Here is a 21668-nt window from a genome sequence, read left to right on the forward strand (position 1 = left end):
TCAAGTAGACTTCATTTGTTTGACACTTTTTTTTTTTTTTTAAATCTTTTCTAGTGTGCCGGTCAAATAAAAGTCCCTGGGTCTGTCTGACGTGTTCGAGTGTCCATTGTGGAAGGTGGGTACAGTGTTAGTGTGCAAATCTAATCACACCTTTGTCTTTCTCCTTTGTTGTTTCACTCTGAGGCAGTTGGTTCAAAATTTCCTTGAAATAAACCTCTAACATTGTATGTTTATGCTTAACATGGTTCTTTGCTACTTTAGGAGAGTCCAGAGATTATATTCAAGATATGGGGGGTTTATTTAATTGGGTTTTTAAAGTAAAATGGGCAGTAAATTTGATTGCTCAGTTCCAAAAGTGTGTGGAGAACTGATAGTTTGGTAGGTTATTGTATTGTTCCATTCTGTGGAAGATGTTTCATTTGTGATAAGATGAACATAATAAGAGTTGTTGCAAAGCCACAAGTTGGCACAGCTTATTTTGAGAGAAACTGCAACTATTTAGCTGAGACTGAAAATAGCTTAAATGTACTGCAGGGTAGTTTTGGACCTAAAGTTATTGCCATAGCATGTAAGGAGCAGCTGCCATCGGAATTCCTTCTGACTTCACCTTGATGTCTGTATTAGTTGAAGTACACCAAATAAATTGTGGAGGAATTATATAGTCAATGCTGTTATTTATATGTCAGGATAATTGTAGAAAGTGTGCTGCTACATAAATGTTTGAGATGCACATATTACTGGAATGCAGTTAGTATTGACATTTAGGCAGTATCTGAGGTGTGAACATGATTTCTTCTGTTGGGTAACATCTATGCTGGTGTGCTGTTATTCTGGGAAAGCTTCATTAAACATAGTGATTTCGTCTTTTAAAGTGGTTTGAATAACACTCCAGGTTTTGGTTTTTTGATCTGGGAATCAGTAAGTGCTACAGGTTTAATAATGTGTCCTATTAAGAGTTTTTGACACTGACCCTTTTTCCCCCTCTGTTTACTTATTTAATAAATTTATACTTGGCAGGAGCTAAGAGAGGGGGAGATACTTCATGATGTGCAATAAATAATTGGAATATTTTAATTGTTACTGATCTTAAAAAAATTACTACTGTCTCCAAATAGCCTTTCTTATGTGCAGTTGGTAGATATTGAGTCAGTTATTTATGCAGGGTTTTTTTGCCTTTCCAAACAGCTCCCATCCTGAGAATGGAAAATAATTGAATGAGAAAATAAAATACACCTTAGGGCTCTTTTTTTTATTTTTAATTAAAGGTGCTTAATTTCCTGTATATCAAACTTTGAGCATGAAAATGCTCATTGTGTCAGCAAAAGAGCTGCAGGATTTTAGATTTCTTATTCCCTTATGTAACAACAAGCTGCAGAGCCCAAGTTCATGAACTTGATGTCTGTAACGTTGAATCATGCTGCGGAGTGGGAAAGCTGAAAATGGGAGCCAGCTCTCTGTTAAAGGGATCCCAAATACAAGTGCTGGGGGAGAAAAGGTAGAGCTGTAAGAGGAGTGTATGTGAAGGCAGTACAGAGAACTGAGGGCACTACAGGTGTGGGAAAAGGGGGTGCAGGATTTTCTCTGTTGTGGAAGTGCATTAATCTGTTAGGAGCACAGATCCTGGGATTTGGTCAAGGAGATGGAGGGGCCAGTTTGGACCTCAGGAGGGAGTAAAGGGGGAAAACAGTAGAAGACTTGGCCAGTGTTTTCACACAAATCAATTGTCTTTTTAATGCTGTTGTAAATATTGGATGCCTTTTTTATTCCTGTTTTTTTAATGAAAAAAAATTTATTAGCTCTTCAGAAGTATAAACGTCTTTCTTTTACATTTATTTTAGATATGTGAATGGCCATGCAAAAAAGCATTATGAAGATGCACAGATTCCTATGACCAATCATAAGAAAACAGAAAAACAGGAGAAAGTTCAGCATACTGTGTGTATGGATTGCAGTAGTTACAGTACATACTGGTAAGGGTTTAAACACTGTAATTTGACAACTTTTTATATGCTAGAAGGTGAAAACATCAGACTCTTGTGCAGTATTATATTACACGCATTTTTGAGCATTTTATCTTTTGCTTTCCAGACCTGTACACTCTGCTTTTCCATGTGTATTGCAGCCCTCTACAATTACTGGTTGTAACTAAACTCTCACATGTCAAATATCTTAAACAGAGAAGAAACCTTTTGAAATTAGCATTATGGGGCTAGGAGTTGTTTCTTTTTGCTTTGGGGTATGTGGAGACCCAAACCTCTTAATTGCAAAAGCTGTTTGGTTGGTGTTGCTCCTTCCATCAAGCTGGTGAGCCTTTCACATGTCCTTTATTTGTCAGAATTCAGAAGGTAAACTATTGCACTAGTTCCTGTCCTAGAGATCTGAACTCGAGTTGTGTTTGTGCCTGTACTTTCTGTGAGTCTGGGAAAGTGGCTGATCCTGTTGGGAAGCAGCATCAAGTCTCTAGCAAGAGTAAGGAAAGCAATCAGAAATGTTTCTTTAAACAGCACAGTGGCCTGGGCTGATTCCTTCTGTGGGATTCTTGCAGTGTGATATGCATTGTTTAGGGAAACTTAATATTGATGCTGCTAATGTTGCATTCCCCATGGTCCTTGTTCCCAGAGGGCAAAGACTGGGAGTCAGTGGAAAGCTCTGCTTTTTGCCTCAGCATCCTCCATCCTCTTTCCCCTTCAGCAGACCTGTTGACAGGTGCTTCCCCATTTGCAGCTGCCCCATGGTTTCCCATGTGTTGTTACTTGTGCAGTATGGCAGAGCAGGATTTGAGCAGTGTAAATCTCAGGGAAATCCCTGTTATGGTCTTGTAGAATTACTGGATAGGTGGCTGCTCTAATGGGTATTTTATTCAAATAGTTGGGTGTCTTTTGGGTAGTTCATTAAGGAAAAAAAGTCTGTTTTATGAAGTAGTTTTATGAGGAATGCTTCTGTAACAAATATTTTTATCCCCTGCAAGTAAAACCCCAGTTATGTGATTTCACCTGAAGAAATGTTGTTCAGAGCAACTCAAAAACTCCTTAGATGGTGGAATCAGCTGTAGGTATTTAAGCATAGACTAAAGGTTTGAGTAGCTTTGTGATGTAGGGGAATTTTGCTTTATTTGCATTTTATTTTAATCACTGGCATTTTTATCTGCTCCTGTGTGAATACTTGAGAAAACAGACAAGTTTTCCAAGGGGTAAATTTGCACAGGTTACCAGCATGGCAACAGCTATGAGAAGCTGGTTTCACTTTCCCAATCAATACTGCTAGCAGCTGAGTTCTCTGTTGTGGCTTTTTGTTTTGTTTGAATTATACCCTGTCTTCCAGTCATTCTGAAGGTAATAATCTGTGGAAGAACTTTAGCAGGGTATTTGAAGTCTTTGATTATATCTCCATTATGACAAATAGTGTTCCAAACTTGCTGAGGCTTGGTGAGTTACAGCAGCAGGCCTGAGCACCCTGCTGACCTTATCCCAAACCGTGTGTGGGCATTGCAGAATGCCAGCAGCCAGACTGGGGGCTGTGGGATGTGCTACTGACCCCAGCCCTGCACCTGGGGAGCTGAGTGTTTGTGGGAGCACAGAGGGGAAGCAGTGCAGCATGTCATGTCTCTTGTGCTGTACTCGAGGGCTGAGTCATCTGTGGATGAACTGGAACTAATTGTAGCCAGCTTTGCCTTGGGGAGTTCCTGTTGTGTAGTGTAGGTAATTCACCAGCAAATTATAACTCCCGTGCTAATGTGAAGGTGAACAAATTTTAAAAGCAGTTTATCTTTGCTTTCATTTAGGATATTTCAGGTTTTTCCCACATGATAATCAGGGAAGGATACTTGAATTTGTTACTGTGCCCAGTTGAAATGAGCACAGACGTTTAAAGATGAAACAGAAGGCATCCAGATCAACTTTTCCCCCTTTATTTTGGACAGTACTGTGGAGGCTGCTGCCAGTTAAAGCTAATAGTTGGCTAAATTTGAGACATAATTAGGTTTTGTGGGGAGTGAATGGGCTTTCAATAGCTTTGAAAAGCCTATTTGTGAACTGCAGGGTAGACATGAATCCAGTAGGCAGTCCTGAGTTTATGCCATGGTGGTTCTTTTAAGTGAACCTTTATGTAAAGATGAATATTTTATGCTACCAGGGTGGGCTGCCTCAATAATTTGAAAGTCAATAAAATACCATCCTAAGACTTAATTGAATTTTATTTCTACTATACAAATAATGCAAATATTTTGATGCAGTGCTGGCTTTTATATTTTTGTGTGCAGTTCTGTTTACTGCACAAAGTTGAGCATGATGCTCTTACTCCATTTTTATCTTATGGATCCCAGTTTACTGTGTTCCTTGGCTTGCATGATGGTATCGGTGAACAGGCCTGTATGGGCTTTCTGAGAAGGCAGCATTTGGTCCTTTGCCTTCCTTTGGCCATGCCATAACCTGTAATGCAGTCTTTGCAGAGGGTTTTGTTCTTTGCTTGCTCAGTCCTCCTATTCAACTGCAAAAACACTCAGTTTTACCATTGGAAAAGTTGAGAGAATTTGTTAATATTTTGTTACCAGATTACAGCTCTCTTCTTGATTCTTTGGTCGCTTTTGAGACAAAGGTGCAATACTAAACACTCAGACTAAATTATATTTGAGACCTTAACTGCTGAGAGAGTCCTGAATCCCACTTTTTGGAGGTACTCAGCCTTTCAGTTAGTTCTAAAGTACTACACACAAAGAGTTTGCAAGAAGTACAGATCTTTTTTGTCTTCAAACTGTCCGAGGGTGCTTTCTCATTCTGTGTTAGGGCTTTTTTTGTGCATGAGAAGTAAAATGATACATGTAAGAGCCCCACTTTCCTGAAAGAGGACTCTTGTAAATTGGTTTTCTCTGTGCTAGTGCACAGACAGTTGGCACTGAAGAAGAAAGGCTCCCCTGTTGATATATTTGCATAATATGTTTCCTGTGTTCATTTAATCCCAGACACAGTTTGCAGGTCAGATTTCTCATCCATTACCCTCCTTGTTACCCCTTAAAGGGACACAGCTGTGTCAGGGGTATGTGTGTGTGTGTTCCTGGCTGGTGTAAAAATAACCAACTGTCAAGGACTTAGAAGAGTTCTTTTTTAGTCTCTGTGAAGAGGGTTCTCTTTAAAAAACAAACCAGACTTACTGTGCTGGTGCCATGAGCATTGGAAAATGAGGTTGCTTAGTTCTATTATTTTGCATTCTACAATCAGTGAAAATAAGAAGAGTAAAAAGCCTTTTATCCAGACAGTAAAACCTGAGCTCTTTGTTGATTCACGTAAGGTGTTGGTATAACTAAGGAAATGTTTTCTTAATTTTTCTTATTCTTCAAATCTAGTCAGGGCTTTTAAACACAGCATGAAGTTCTGTCCCTCCTAAGCCCTGTAACAGCATTGAGCACTCATGTTCCCAGAGCAGTGCATACATTCACTGGCTTAATGCCATTTTAGAAGCAAAGGAGGCTAGGTCTTGGAAGTAGCAGAGGTACTAAAAATAGAGTGTATAGAGGAAAATACTGTGCCAAGCCATATAAGGGACCCTCTGCAAGGTATAGAATTTGTTCTGTGTCGTTGCTGTAGCTGCTGTATCCAAAAAAGGTATTTGTTAATTTGCAATAATCCTGAGGATCATAAATTAAGCAGCTGTTTTGAATGGCAGCTTCACATATAGGATGTAATTTCTCAGCAGTTTACCCTTAAGGTGTGTGGGCTTAGCAAATTTAAGTTACTAAAACATTAACTACTTCTAAATCTGTTTACTTGGTTTATCCAAAATAGTTTGGAGATAATGCTGTTATTTCTAATAGTAGTGCTGAATCCTCAGTGTTGCAAGAGAGGTTTTTAAAAAAATCTGTCTACTAAAAAGAGAAATAGAAGATTGTCTTGATTCTAAGTGAAACTTTAAATTACTTTTCCAGTGTTGGAAGGACCCTGACATTTACTGATGTATTTGTTTTTATTCTTCCATCTTGAGGCCTGTACTAAAGTGGTGTGTAAAAATAAGGTTAATGTAATCTTCAGGGCATGGGAGCAATGAAATTATCTTTCAGCAATAAGTTCTCATTGAAGGTTTCAGTGAGCTTGTACCTGCTTCCATGCCCTGTTTTCTCAAGAGTAGCTACTCCAGCTTTAGTGGCAGTGTGGCTGTGCTGGTGCAGCTGCCCCTGCTCAGCAGTCCCACACTGGGTATTGGCTAACTGGGCCTGAGAGCTGGCTCCTGTGGGAGTGCCAAATGCAGGAGCACCTCACCAGGTCTTTGTAGGTAGCTGAAAAAGCTGGCAAGGACTACCTAGGATGTGGCTGAAAAATAAGCACATTAACAGACTTCTTCTCCCTCCCAAACTAACTTGGTCTGTGGCCATCTTTAAAAATGTAAAAGAAGAAATACTGGTTATCTTACTAATTTCTAGATCTTGTGTAAGTACCCATAATGTTGTCACAGGCCCCCATCTGGGTAGTAATTAGCATTGACTCCATGATTCCAGAAGGCTGATCAATCACTTTATTTTACTGTACTTATTAGGAAACCCATTGCCCTTACAGACAGTCAGGATACAGATGGAGCCAATTGGTCCTTCAATCCAAACACCACCACCACTGGCCAATTAAGAAACCATCCTTTGGTAAACAAATCTCCCTAACACATTCCACATGTTCACAACAGCAGGTGCAGCAAGTGAAGATAAGATTTGTTTATAATTCTTTTCTCTGGTCTTCTCACAGCCTTGCCCAGGACAATGCCTGGGGAAGCTGTGTTTTCTGTCTGTGGCCAGAGAGCTGCTGCCACACCGTAACTGCTGCGTGCAGTGTTTGACTGTCTTGAGAGGCATCAGATTAATTTCTCTTCTTAGAGGGAAAAATCAGAGGTACTGAACACACTGATCTTAGGGGCTCCATTCAGTGGCAAGGACCTTTACTTTCTCAACTCTGTAGCCTTTTCAAGAATGTAGAGTTCGTAGTAACACTGGCAATACCTGCAGATTTATGCAACAAAGAGTGTTGTGAATTCCAGTTGTGCCTGAAGTCAGTAGCTTCATTGAATTAGGAAGCAAATGTGTATGTGCTCCAGCAGAGGAATAGCCTGAGGTGATGATGATGATGTATTTTGTGTTTGAGTAATTCTTGTGCCAAAGGGAGAGAGACATAGCTACAGTTCTGATATTAAATATATCCAAAGTTAGTTTTCTTCACTTGTTCACTTGCCTGCCAAAATTTGAAGCTGTAATTTGACACTTCCCAGTATGTACAGAAACTGATGAGTGATTGAATGATATTTGTGGTTAAGCATGAGGTGCAAGTTGCCACAGACTTCTGGACTGACTTTGGAACACTCAAGTGATCTCTTAGTCCATCATCTTCCCTGGTGTTTTTTCAGTAGCACAGACTTTTATGTTTTGTATATATCTGTTCAGCACTTCAGGTTTCAGTGATAACTTACAATGTTAAAATAGTTTAAAAATTAATAAAAGCTTTGTATTCTCTTTACTAGGGGTCAGTTGATCTTTTCTGCTGAATCTGTGGATAGACTACTAAGTCTGCTTTTCCTTACATTATTTCAGTTTTAGTTGAACTAGAATTCTGCCTTGGGCCAGGCAGTACATCATGCTTTTGATTTATAATAAAGAACTAAACTAGCAGAAAACCCATGTAATAAGGTGGTTCCTGTACCCTCTTCTGCTGGAGGGGGTTTCTTGGAGGGAACCAAGCTCAGTGTGAGGTGTTGTGCTCCCCAGTTCTCATAATCTTTCACTGGATCCCTTTGGTGCTTTCCACACATAGGCTTGTGTGGTTTGATCTGTTTCACTGAGGTGCTTTGCATATTCTGAAAAATGTTTTTCTTGCAGTTATCGTTGTGATGATTTTGTAGTCAATGATACCAAGCTGGGCCTGGTACAGAAGGTCAGAGAGCACCTACAGAACTTGGAAAAGTGAGTAGTTTGTTTGCACCCAGACTGCCTTGGGCACACCTGTAACAGTGCATCATTGAAGTGGTATTTGTTTCATATGTGTATATGTATCTAATTACATCTGTCTTAATCCTTCTGTGTATCTGACACTGTGTTTAAAAACCTTTTCATCACTGAGAAGCAGAGGTGCAGAACAAATGGATTTGATTGATCATGATCGTATCTCTTGTTCTGTTGTCAGAATTTTGTCAAAAAACCAGAATAAGTTTTTTTTATCAGAGAAATTCAATAAGTGCAGGTGGAAGTAGTCTTCATATTAATTGTACAGTTTGATTTGCTAGCAAAAAGATTAGGAAGACTTATGAACTTGGAAGTGCACAGGAGAGACATTTTTTCCTTTGTCTCTGTCTGGTGCTGTTCCACTGTAAAGCAGATAATCTGATCCTGGGTGATGTATGTGCTGTGGCCAGTCCTAGAGAGCAAAAAGTGCTTGCACAGTTGGCCTGAAAATCTTACCTAATGCCATGCAGAAATATGGGTGCATTCAGTGCTTCCATGAACATCAGAATGCCCCTGAGCTCACACAGGACTCCTGCTACGAAATTCCTGTGATCTGGGGAAATCTCTGGATCTTCCCTGAGCTAAGTATATCAATTACTTGGTAGGTTATATTAATATTTTCATTATTTTCCATCCTCTTTTGATGGTCTTGTCAGGTACATTATGAGATGTAAAGATGTTTAAGTATAATGAGAAGTGAATTGGAAACATGCAAGCCATGTAACTTCTTGGGAGGGAAAATATACAGTGCAGGCTTCCATTCTGTGTAATGGTACTTTTTGAATGCTTGGAGGGCATTTTAATAAAAAAGAAAGGAAAAGGAAAAAACCTACCAACCAAACCTTGAAACAAGCTATGATTACAGCATCAAATTAAAGAGAAGTCATCAACTGGTTTAATTGAGGGGCCATTAATTTCCATTGATGTGCAAAAGACTAAGCAATTTTTTTTGTAACTTAGTATTGCACAAATGTTAGAACTTCATGTATTTTTCTTTAAGTAAGGGAAGTCAGTTATAATACACAAGTACTAACATTCCACAAATTCTTGATTTTTTGGTAACTTAATTTTGTTGTGATTTTTTTTTAAGTTGTATTTTTAAAGGCTTAGATGATTTTCTTGACAGAAGAACTTAATTTCTTTGACCTAGAAGAAGGATGAGTATTTTAGATGACAAGTAGCTGCTACTAAGGCCACTCTAGAAGGCACACATCCCTGAGCAGAGCATCCTACATAAACTTACTGATGGGCTGTGCCCTGAGGGAGGTGCAGCCAATTTCATACTGCAGCAATGGGGAGCCTGTTTGCTGTCAGTGACAACTGGTGACAGGTGGAATCACTTTGTTAAACATGAGTTGATTTTCTCTGGTCCATTCCACACGATACTTTGTTTTTCTGGTAAATAACCACTTATAATTGTTTTCCAACAGTTCAGCCTTTACATCAGACAGACATAGGAAAAGAAAACTATTGGAAAACTCATCTCTGAACAGCAAGTTATTGAAAGTAAATGTAAGTACAATAGATCTGGTACAGTGAGTTTAAAGGGCTTTTGTAAACCTGCTGAGGTTTATGGTTGGCCTAGACCCAAATTGTTCTTGGTGCTCTTTAGCATCTTCTGGCCACACACCTGAGAAGCCCTTTCACACAGAAACGTGGCTGATGCTCTGCTGCATTTCTGCTGATGTAGACTGAGCCTGCCTGGGCTTTAGAAGGGTTTCATGTCAAGACAGAGCTTTGGTTTTCTGAGCAAATAAGGAGCTTTTGTTGTTTTCTGGTTTTTTTGGATTTTTATTGTCCCAGGTGCAGAAGGCAAAGGAGGAGGTACATTCTTGAGGGAAGCTAAGAGTAATTGTTAGGAAAAAGTAAAAAATGTTACCAGTTTTTTAAAAGAGCTCAGAAAACTTGCGTTCAAGAGGAACTCTGGACTGTTTTTAAGCTTTTCTTCTCCTCATTTCATCTTCCTGCTATTTTAACTTCAGATCTGCAGGATAGCACCCAGGAGAGGAGGATCCAGCCCTGGCTAGATGGCTGAAGGGCTGCATAATTTCTTCCAAATAAAGAATGTTGCAAGTCAGATGTCTCTTTTGTGCAGATTGGATTACAGCAGTTTTCATAATTTCTTCCAGAATTTGAGGATGGAGAGGGGAGATACTGACCCAGCTGTATTCAACTGGTTCATTTTCACCCTTGGGAAAATGGGGGAGAGATGGAGCAGAGCTTTTGGGCTGTGGGACAGCAGTGTCACCAAAAGCAGCTGGAACAGCAGCTCCTTCAGCCATAGGAACAACTGCCCAAGGGGATCCTGGGGTGGAGCACAGCAGTTGGTTGCTGTTGGCAAAGTCTGGAGGGGTTTAGTTACTTTAAAAGATGCACTACTACAGTCAGTTTAGCGTTGTCTGAATGTGCTGTCTGCACTTCCTGCACTGTCCCAGTCTTGCAGAGATTGAGGAAGCGTAGGAGAAATAGTGGGGCTTTCTTGCTATGGCATCATTTCTGTTTGGAAAACTGAAAGCCAGTAAAAACCAAAAGAAAAATTCCAGACAACGTTTAGATAAGGACAAGACAGACTTAGAAAGCTTGAACTAAATGCTTATTTTATTCTTCCTACTCTTTGCTGTTTTGTCAGTTTTATTAATACTTCAATATTGCCTCTAACAACAGGTTCTTTTTTATTGTTGGCTTCTTGAAGCTTACCTTGAACTGCAGAGGCAATGCTGCATCAGTGCTGTGCTGTAGCACTTGAGGCAAGAGAGAAAAGAATGTGCTCAGGACGCTGTGGTGTGTGCACTTTGAGACACTAAAAGATTTAAAAGCCCAGCTTTTAAATTCTGTTAGAATAATGAAGAATGCCCAGAAATTTGATGAACTTCCAGTGTGGTATTTTGTGGACAGTGGAATGTGTCCAAATGTTGCAGATTCTAGAATCAGATATGCAGTGTTGTCCACATTTTTCTTCCCTTTCCTCCCCACCCACCCTGGAGATAATTTGATGAAAAGCAGGCACATCTGTGGGTTCATTGTTCTAGGCTGTAAATGATGTGTATTTTGTTTCTCTTTTTTCCTCTTATTTGCACAGTCTAACTTGACTGTTTATTTCCCAAATAAATGCTGTTGTCTTGTCTTTCAAAAACCCTTCTGGCCACCACAGAATCCCACTGAGACTCACACTGGTGACTTAAAAACAACCTGGAGGTGGCCGTACTGTGCATATTAGACATGGGAAAACATGGATGAGGATTGGTACTTTAATTTTTCAAAGGCACTGTAGGAAATTGCTGTCCAGTTCACTGAACACTATTGGAGTGTGAATATGTAACATACCTACACACACACACAAATCCTTGGCAATAAGAGTCTGTGATTAACTGTGTTGTCCTATTCTAGATTTATTTGCACAGGAAAATATGTAGTACAGTTTCCTCTTGATAGGAATGAGTAAGAAAGTTTTCATGTCAAGATGGAGCTTCAGGGCAGTTTAAGCTGCTGCTGAGGGGTTGCTTTAGCTTTGCAGCTGCACTCAGTGTAGTTGTTGTTGTTCAGATCTGTGCTTGATCCGACAGTGCTGGCTGTGCAGGAGGGAAGTGGTGGAGCAGTGATAAATGTTTCTGTAACCTCCCTGTTCTCATTCTAGGGAAGCACCACTGCCCTTTGTGCCACAGGCCTTCGGAACCTGGGGAACACTTGTTTCATGAATGCAATCCTTCAGTCACTCAGGTACTTTCCCCAGCTCTCCCACCACTCTCAGGGGGCTTGTGTGCTGTACATTGGGCAGGTGAATTTGGCATGTTCCCACTGGACAGAAGTGAATCTGAATTTGCAGGGGTGGGTGTGCATGGGTTGATAAAGTTGTGTTTCATGGTGTGAGGCACATCCTGTGGTACAGCATTCCAGAGGAAACGTGCCATGTCCCTGGCAGACCAGGAGAGTGCCAAGGCCAGTAAAATAAGTTACCTTCCTCAGCAAATGCAAGTCTGGGTTGTTAGGAAATGATAGCTCAGTCTGACAGGGCATCTCTTGGTCAAAGCAGAGCCAAAATGTAATTATTTTAGGAAGCTGGGATGACAGTGATACTTGCAGATCTGTGCAGCTACTGACAGAAGGTGTTTGCTGTAGTGTTTCTTGTCTCTTGAACTGTTTGCGATTGCCATCCTGTATCACCGTATGAAGTGGTGTTTATGCTTTTCAAAGAACAAGCTCTAGAATACATAATATTATCCTTTTTCTCTGCCCTTTAAGGATTTCTTTCTTATTTCGTTTTTCCTAGTAACATTCAGCAGTTTTGCTGTTACTTCAAAGAGTTGCCTGCAGTGGAGCTGAGGAATGGGAAGACGGCAGGGCGGCGAACTTACCACACCAGGAGCCAGGGGGATAACAATGTGTAAGCTGTGTGTGCCTTGTGAGCTCTTAGCTGTGCAGGAAACAGCAAGTTTGGTCTGCTGGGGCCACTTTTGATCTTGCACAATTCACAGGGGACAAGGGCACAGAGGAATAGTTGTCTGCAAAGAGAGAAACTCGTATCACTTGCAGCTTGCTGTTACAGGTCTGATGCTGCAGGGAGAGGCAGTCAGATACATCAGGTAGTGCTGGAGTGTGACATGCTAAATCATGTTAAGAGTCCTCTTGATATGTGCTGCAGACGTGCTCCTGACTTCCAGCTAAAATAGGGTGTGAGGATGTGACTGCAAGTCAACCTACTGCAACTTCTACTACAGAAAGTTCAGGAGTAAGTGATTGATGATCTGTAGGTTGCTTGAGCAAGTGTTAAAAGGATGTTAGCAGTCTGCACTAAAATGCCAGACAGTGCATAGGTGTTCACATGAGTCCATCCTGAACATCTGAAATATAATTTTCCAAATCTGTGTGCCTTCAACAATTGTGGGTAGGATTTTGGACATAAAATCTTTGAAGCTACTGGAAAGGATATTTACCCAGCTGTTACAGTCTTAACCCAGCTAATGTCTGATACTTGTACCATTGAACAAGTAAACCTCTAAGGGTTGTAAACAAACGCACATTAAACACCAGCTCTTACTTTCTTTACAGTTCACTTGTGGAAGAATTCAGAAAGACACTCTGTGCTTTATGGCAAGGAAGCCAAACTGCATTTAGTCCAGAGTCTTTATTTTACGTTGTTTGGAAAATAATGCCAAATTTTAGGTAAGTTTTTTAAAAAAATAACAGTATTCTTGATTGCAACCACATATCACTGGTATCCTACTCTAAAATGGACTGCATCCACAGGATGCACTCTGTGTAGCTTTCCATATCCCTACAGATGTGCTTTGAAAAGGATCTTTGCTTTGATCAAGAGTTTTCTGTTCATCAGTAGTGCTTGCTTTTTCCTTCTGCCACATGTAGCAGTTTCAGAGAGAATAAGATCTCACAACAGAAACAGTGGTAGTTGTACCTTGGAGCCAGTGCTCCAGAGGAATCAAGCTATTGGCTGGTTGGTAAGTGCCAAGTGCAGGGTGTTGACTGAACCCAGGCTTGGCTGCAGTAAGAAAATGATGTAGTCAGATTGATAGATACAGCACCTACAGGTCTAAATGCAAACATACTGGCTGAAACTTCCTTGATTCTCTCAAAATACAGCAGTCACCAGCTGGACATGATATAAGGAGTAGAAGAGAAAAATTCTGTGCATAATAAGCATTTTGGGCCCATACTTACAGAACAGACGATAGAGAGAAAGTGGTAAAGAAGGTTACTCAAGTAAACCCAAGTATGGTTCCTCTGGAAGGTCTCCCTGTCTTGACCCCTGAACCTCTTTCAAAGGAGCACTGAAACCTGTTAGGATATATTGTGATGAAGGTAAGTTGCTGTTGTAGTTTACCATAGTTTGGTTTTTAGTTAAGGAAAAAATCCACCAACTATGGAAGTAATTCCCTATAAAAACCTTAACAGCTTCCTTTGGACCCGACAAAACCAATCAGCTAGCTAATTTTAAATATTGACACCCTGTTAAACCACTTAAAAAAGTGAAATATGCCTCTGAAATCACCATTAACAACATAATCCCAATTCAGAAGCACAGAAACAGCTGAAAGCAATGCTGTGAGCCTCTTTGGCCACTGCCTGGCAGAAACCATGCGACCAACAACAAAAAGCCATTTCCTAGTGCAAAGCCCAAATAAAATTAACTCATTCAGTGCTATAAAATTCCATTTAAAAACAAAGAAACCTGCCAGCGCCACTTCTCCCAAATATAAGAAAAGAAAATTAAAAGCACATAAAAAGAACAACATAAAGAAACCAATATTGATAAGAAAAAAGAGCCAAAGCCCAAATGAGGGAAAAAAAGCCTTAGTCTTAAGCTAAAATTCTCTTTTAAAAAGGTTTCTTTTAAAGCTGTAATGGAGATCTAATTAATACATCAGACTCTTTTTCCCTATAACTCATAAAATGCCTTGGAGAGATGTAGTGTTCTAACCACAGCCATGAGCAGGAGCACCAATACTAAAGCAAGCAGATGTTGAAGGAGCTGTAATTTGATGAAAAATTTAGAGAGTATTTAAAGAGATGAAGAACCTTGCCCCAGGGATAGAATAAGAGACCTCTGTTTCCCAAAAATAGATAAAGAAAACTTTTGTCTCTGTACTAGAACAGCTCATCCTTAAAATTGCACCCCAATGAACTGAAATGACCCATGGTAATAGTTGTGAACTCTACCAAATGTAGGAGAGACTTCACAATTGTAAATTTCCAGGTGGCTGCTATTAGTGAAAATTAAAACCATGAAAGAACTGTTTCTTGTGAAAAGATCTCCATGACATGGCAAGAAAGGCTCCTCTCCCTAAGTAAACTGGAGGAAGATTATTTTAAAAGTAATAAACTGACTGAAAATACCACATTTTGTCTCTTTATATTGTCAGAGAGGAAAGAAGAGTTGGAGGGAGGAGAAGTGTTCTGAAGGTTTATTCCGGTTTCTTAATATTTTTCTTTTAGTTGGGTTAATAAAGATTTCTTTATGCCCTTTAAAGTTTTGAGTCTGCTTTGCTCTCCTCCTAATCCTTATCTTGCAGCAAAGGAATGAATAAATAATTCTAATGAGTACATTGGCATTTGGCCAGTGCTAAACCCACCACATTAATTGGTGTATTAACCGAAAAACTCAGATTAGTGAACCAAACCACTGCAATTGCTCCATGTTCTCACATAATAAAATGTCCTCTTACCTGTTATATCTCTAGCCCTGCTAAAAAGATACTGTGAATACATCTGTTCAGTGAATTACCCAAACAACACAAATCTGTTTATTCTGTTCTTCATACAATTAGTTATCTTTCATTTAGCTTATGAGAATCAAGGAAGTTTAATGCCAGCAGTTTTAACAAACATATAATTACTTTGCAACTTTGGGACAGTAAGTCCTGCCTTGGTGTACAGACTGTGGCCTGTTGAAGCACAGCAGTGTTTCTGGGTGCTGGATTTTCTATGTAAAAGGTAGGCAGTGCTGCCCATGTGTCTGTATACAGACTCCTTGATTTATTTTAAAGCTGCTGGTTTGGAGGAAAGCATTACTGTAATCCTACAAAGTGAACATTTTTTGGTTTTGTTCTGTTATCTCTTAGCAATGCTCTCATTGGACACATCTATGTTCCTCATAAAGCAAATCAGCCTCACATTGCATATTTCTGTTGCACTGAGTCTGTTAGCTCTTCTCTCCCCTTCTGGGTACTCTGCCACGGATCTTACAGGATTTTTCCCTCCCCTGAGCACTCACATTTATATACCCATTTATATTTCTCTCCCAGACATTCCTACCTGACAGTTATTGCCAGCACTTAGGCGGGGTAGTGAGGTGGAAAAGGGGAGGCCTGATAAAGCAGCTTATGAGAACAGACAGGAGGTGGAGGGAAAGCCAGCTCTGGCTGTGTAGAGATTTCTGTAGCTTGGGCCCACAATGACTTGCACATACTTAGGTCAGTGTTGCACAAAGCTTTCAGTGTTTCACTACCTATCTTGTCACGCTTTGTCTCAGTGTGCAGCTTAATGGCAAGTGAACAGCAGCTGTTTGTTGAATTTGATGCATGATTCAGCTTAAATAACTTCAAAGGCGTGTTTTACCCTGATGTCTTCTCTGTTCTTTTTGGTAAGGTTTCTTAGTGATGAAATAATAATGGTGATTGAGCAACATTGCTGCTGAGGGCACAGCACATGTGAGACTGGAGCCAAGCACATATGGAAAGTCTGCTCAGTAGGATTAAAGAAGCAAAGGTTTTATTCCTGTGACCCTGGTGCTTGCTGTATGTTGCCTCTAAAGCAATTTTGTTATTGTTTCCTTTTCTCTTCAGGGGATACCAGCAGCAGGATGCCCACGAGTTCATGCGTTACCTTTTGGACCATCTACACCTGGAACTCCAGGGTGGCTTCAACGGTGTTTCACGTTCAGTAATCTTGCAAGAAAATTCTAACCTGTCTGGAAGCAATAAATGTTGCATGTAAGAAGTGGTTTTTAATTTCTTCAAAGCCTTCATGGCTTTGCATAGGTCTGCATGTGGTGGCTCTGGAATTTGTGTTCCTTGTTTTAAGTTTTCTTCAGTGCTTCTGACTTTAGGCAGTACAAAACTGTAGGTTATGAAGATTCTGTACAATCTGTGTCCTTTCAAAAGGAAGTGTCTTAGATCAGCAGTTTTCATAGGTGTGAGTGAGCATACAGGCTAAGTTGTAAAGACATTTTAATTCACTAGTCTTTCAGAAATAAACTGTATTTTCTATAGCCCACAGAATTCTTTCTTCTCCCCAGACAATATAATTTTCTTAGGGTGATAGATAGCCTCAATGCTGCAGGAGCAAAAACAATGGATGTTTAAATTGTGAGTAGACCTCCTGGATAAATGACTGAGTAGTACAGTTATTGCTTGCAGTCAGTTTTCCAGCAGATGATCTCATGTATCACTTGACAGTTACAGTTGGTGCTTTTTTTTGTGCATAATTTTGGTTTTCATGCTCCTGTGTCCCTTGAAACAGGTGTAATTTGGGTGTTGACTCCTCTTTCTGTATTTCTCAAAATACTGTTTTTTCTGACCTCTGTCCTAGCTGTGTTTTCTCTTAGGTCGAAACTCACACAAGACACAAAACCTTATTTTGCTTCAGGAAGGAAAGATGTCAGATTAGCCTGCACATTTGGTCCCTAAGTCCTTAATTCCCTACAGAAAACTAGAGTTTGAGTTTTTCCTTCTGTACTCATTAGGACAGAGTAAGCAGGCCTGAGATGCAGGGTTTTATAGATGCTTTATTAGGGAAAGCCTAACAAAATTCAGACTGTGCTCTTTACTGCATTTATGTCGTGTTGCTGATGCTTTAAAATCCCCCAGAAGAATCTTAAAATGTTTGTAGGATTGACATATATTTGAAATCTAAACTGATTTTGTTTTGTCAGTATTTTGGATGTCAAAATCCCAGGAGAATTTAACCTTTGTTCACCTATCTGATGTAAATTTGTCTTGAGAAAGGCTGTTCAATGGGGTAGACTGCCCTTCTTGTGAGGGCACTTTAACGCTTCCAGTGAAGTAACAAATAGGCTGTGAATGCTCTCTTCTTGTGCACCAGTCCCTGTGAGCAGCTATTTCCTCTTGCTCAGGAAGCATTGAGATGAGCTGGAAAGATGTGGGTTGAGTGCGGGCAAGGAACACAGGTTTCTGCAAGCCTTAGTAGTGTATAATAACATAACTTAAAATTTGTGTGTTTTTTAAATTGGACTGTGAGAAGCAGGCCCATTACATAATCTGCTGAAATATTCAGTAGGAGAGTAATGAAAGATTAGAGAACAATGCTGATCTTGCACATTGTTTATCATGTCTTAATGCAACTTAAGCTGCTGTTGGCAGTGAAGTGCAGAAATGTGCTCAAAGAAGTCAAAAGCACATGTAGGAAAGGGTGTAGAGTTAAAACAAAAATATGCTTGACCTACCAAAGAAAGAATTTTTGTTTCAAATGAAGTCTTAATTACAGGGTTAAAATCCTGGACCTGTGTGAGCATCCAGTACAGCTCGACTATAGAAATATGCACAACACTTTCAGTCTGAGCATGTGCTTAGAGCCCCCCAGGTCACCCTTTCTGTAGGCCCAGGATAAAGCAGTGTAGGCACTACATTCATGTGATGTGCCCCTGGGCAGCTGCAGTGCCCGTTCTGCCTGGAGCACCCAGTCCCTGTTTCATTGGCTCGGCCCAACAGCAGGAGGTGTGAGCACCAAACACGGGACAGTGCTGGGGATTCAGCTCAGACTTTCTGGGTGACTGTACTTCTCTGATGTGGTTTGTCTAGAAATGGAGCGTCTACTGTCGTCACTGCCATTTTCGGAGGCATTCTTCAAAATGAAGTCAACTGCCTAATATGTGGGACTGAATCTAGAAAGTTTGACCCATTCCTAGGTAAGATGCTGCCTCTTGTGTTCCAAATACCGTGTGACTTAGAGCAGAAAATTAAATCTGAAGCTTGATATATTTAGATGTCACATGACAGACCCAGCGTGTCAGCCTGAAAAGACCAGGCTGTTGTTCATTGCTCTGTTCAACCCTAATTCTGTTTTTAAATCATTGCTTTTCTAGACCTTTCGCTAGATATTCCAAGTCAGTTCAGAAATAAACGTACTAAAAACCAAGAGGGTGGACCAATGTGCACGCTACGAGGTAAGAGTGCCTGGCTAATGAAATCATAGCAGGCCCAAGAGGATTTTCTTTCTCAGCAGAGCATTTCCAATGTAGTTCACTCCTCCCAGACACTGATCTGTACTGTTGCCTATGGGTGTTCTCTGGGGCTCTGTCCTCGGACACATCTGCCCATGCCCACAGTGAGGGTGGCTCTTGGGGATTCTGCATTTAAACCACATCAATGCAGTCCTGCAGGTTGGGCAGCAGCACTGTTACTGACTTTGGTTTTTACAGGATGTTAGTTTTTTACAGATGTGTGAATGGACTTGCTGAAAATCATGAAATATTCAACAAAACCCTGTTGTTGTATCTGTTCATTTTGTATCTAAAGCCAAACAGGTTTTAAAAGCTGGCTATTCTATGTTAGAAAATAATTTATCTTTGTTTGAAAGCAGTTTTTTTCTGAATGTTAGATGGAATCTTGTTGGAAGATGGAGATTTTGGGAATGCATGTTTGTTTCTTTCAAACTCTAGCTGCTTTCAGGAAAAGGGAAGGTTGCATGTTACAACACTTTATTGTATTAAACATTATACAGCTTTTTTGCTGCTCAGATGGCTATAACTAGAATGGGTGCAGCAGATGAGCACACCTATATTGCTGTATTTGTTGTATTTCATGTTACAAAAACCACTTGATGTATCTGCTTTTTCTAGATTGTCTTCGCAGTTTTACAGACCTGGAAGAACTTGATGAGACAGAGCTGTACATGTGCCACAAATGCAAAAAGAAACAGAAGTCCACCAAAAAATTCTGGATTCAGAAACTACCAAAGGTTTGTATAAGCATTAGAAATAACAGTGTGACAAAATGTCAAAGGAAATAATGGTTCAACCAAGACCTCTTCCTCCCCACTGCAGTGTCCAGAATGGAGTTCAGCCCCCTCCTCTAACACACCTTTTATAACTGTCCCCCTGCAGGTGCTATGCTTACACTTGAAACGCTTTCACTGGACAGCATATCTGAGGAACAAGGTTGATACATATGTTGAGTTTCCCTTGCGAGGCCTAGACATGAAATGCTACTTGTTAGAGGTAAGCAGACCTCCTGATGCCTCCTGCAAGGAATTTGTTCCATGGCATATGTCTTTATTACAAATTCCAGGGTGCTACTGATACTTGAAGAGTTTCTGTTTTTTCCTACCACAGCCTGAAAACAGCGGCCCAGAGAGCTGCCTGTATGACCTCGTGGCTGTGGTTGTGCATCACGGCTCAGGGTGAGTACATGGAGCCAGCCTGGCCTGCTGGCACACACCTTTTCCCACTCAGGGACATGCAGACAGAATGAAGGGGTTTCTGTCCCATGGGCATGTGTTTTAATTGAGGGAAATAAGCCATAGTTTATAAGCTGGCAGGGAGCTAAGCTGAATTAATTTCAATAGATAGTCAAGCCTGTGAATGCCCCCTGGCAGACTTTGGGGTTAATGTGTGAGATTAAATGAAAATAGTCTCATGCCTCTACAAATAAAAAAGCCCTAAACCAAGAGGAGGAGTCAGGGAGCCTTCCAGGAATTAATGTCTCATTCTGAAATTCTTACTACAAAACAGGACTATTTTTTCCTGTTTTTATTCATGTTGGAAGGTACATTTGCCTTTATGTTAAAGAAGTGTATGAGCATGTGTATGGTGAAAGAGATCATCACCATTACCTTTCCTGCCACAGCAGTGAAGGCTCACAGGAACAGCCAGGGAAGGCACTGGGCATATTTTGAAGTAAAGTTACTAGAAGTCTTTTAACTTTCCCCAGCCCTGGACAGATCTGTTGAGAGTAACAGTAGAAGGGACAAGACAATGTGTTCTTGGGGCCCCGCTGCTCAAAAAGAGAAGCATGTGCTGTGCAGGGCTGTGGGTACCTTCCTGCAGGCAGTCCCTTAGCCCCAGGAGAAGGTGCCTCAGTGAGAGTGTCCCTGACTGCTGTCCCTGTGCCTGCTCCACAGCGTTGGTTCCGGCCACTACACGGCGTACGCGGCGCACGAGGGCCGCTGGTTCCACTTCAATGACAGTACTGTAACCCTGACTGACGAGGAGACCGTGGGCAAGGCCAAGGCCTACATCCTCTTCTACGTGGAGCGCCAAGCCAAGCCTGGAGCAGAGAAACTTTAATACCTCCTTTGCATTCTTACTTATCAAGTCCACCGGACAAACATTTCCATTTTTCCATAAATACTTGATCCGAGACTTATTAATTTCATTGTGCACTTTGCAATTTCCTCTTGTGGGTTTTTGTTTTGTTGTGTCAATGGTAGCATTTGACTTACTGAACTTGGACACAAACTAACTTTTTTTTTTAGTTATACCAGAAAACCTCAGCAGATTTTGATTTGCTGCTTTAGTTGTGATAACTCAATTTTTATATATATAGTTTCATGAAATAGTTATTTGACTTTTTTATATTAATGTTTTCAGTTCTCACTTTCTAAAGGCACATTTACATCAAAAATTCTCTGTCCTCTTTACAAGCAAGATAAATGTGCTTTTGATCATGAAAAGCAATACAACTTCATGCTGTTCGCAGTCCTGTTATGTAGATATGACTTAATCTCTTTAAATCAAGGAATTGTTTGCACGTACAACTGTTTCCCTCGTGCAAGAGACTTAACTGGTGACCTCTGACCAATCATCCTTTGTCTGCAGAAGAGAGGCAATATAACATCATTAAATAGACCAGGTAATTGCTGCTATATTGGTGTATTCAGGCTGGTGACTGTCAGGAATCATTGTAAATAAACAGTTGGTTCAATTGTATAAATACTGCAATTTAATTACAGTACTGCTCAGATATGCTGCCCCCTACCCCCTGCAAATTTAAAACAATTCTCTTTACCTGTCTAAATTACTTTGCCCTTTATGGTTTTATAACTGAACCTGAATTCTATTTGACATCTCTTGGGTTAGACTGTCATCCTGAAATTGGATCATGAACACTTACGTGTTTGAAAACTGGGGCGACTTCCTGGCAGTAGAATCCCAAGTAGAAGCCCGTAGTTCCTAGTGGGAATTGGCCCCAAGGGCTGGGGTTTGTGAGAACAGGAGTGGGTCTAAATGCAG

General features: G+C 40.5%; 1 protein-coding gene across 1 annotated transcript in view; it reads left to right on the plus strand.

Moving 5' to 3' along the window:
• Positions 1-21668, plus strand: part of USP3 (ubiquitin specific peptidase 3) — a 37983-nt gene extending 16315 nt beyond the window's left edge. The window contains exons 2-15 of the mRNA XM_054272772.1: positions 55-115; positions 1839-1970; positions 7844-7927; positions 9397-9478; positions 11601-11683; positions 12234-12347; positions 13013-13126; positions 16264-16410; positions 18238-18344; positions 18522-18602; positions 19278-19396; positions 19542-19655; positions 19770-19837; positions 20558-21668. Coding sequence (XP_054128747.1) covers positions 55-115; positions 1839-1970; positions 7844-7927; positions 9397-9478; positions 11601-11683; positions 12234-12347; positions 13013-13126; positions 16264-16410; positions 18238-18344; positions 18522-18602; positions 19278-19396; positions 19542-19655; positions 19770-19837; positions 20558-20723 — 1472 coding nt within the window. The 3' untranslated portion in view covers positions 20724-21668. The remainder of the gene's footprint in view (positions 1-54; positions 116-1838; positions 1971-7843; positions 7928-9396; positions 9479-11600; positions 11684-12233; positions 12348-13012; positions 13127-16263; positions 16411-18237; positions 18345-18521; positions 18603-19277; positions 19397-19541; positions 19656-19769; positions 19838-20557) is intronic.

Source organism: Melozone crissalis, unplaced genomic scaffold, assembly GCF_028551555.1.
Source record: "Melozone crissalis strain CALT ecotype California unplaced genomic scaffold, PUWL_Pcris_2 ptg000014l_1, whole genome shotgun sequence".
NCBI lineage: Eukaryota > Metazoa > Chordata > Aves > Passeriformes > Passerellidae > Melozone > Melozone crissalis.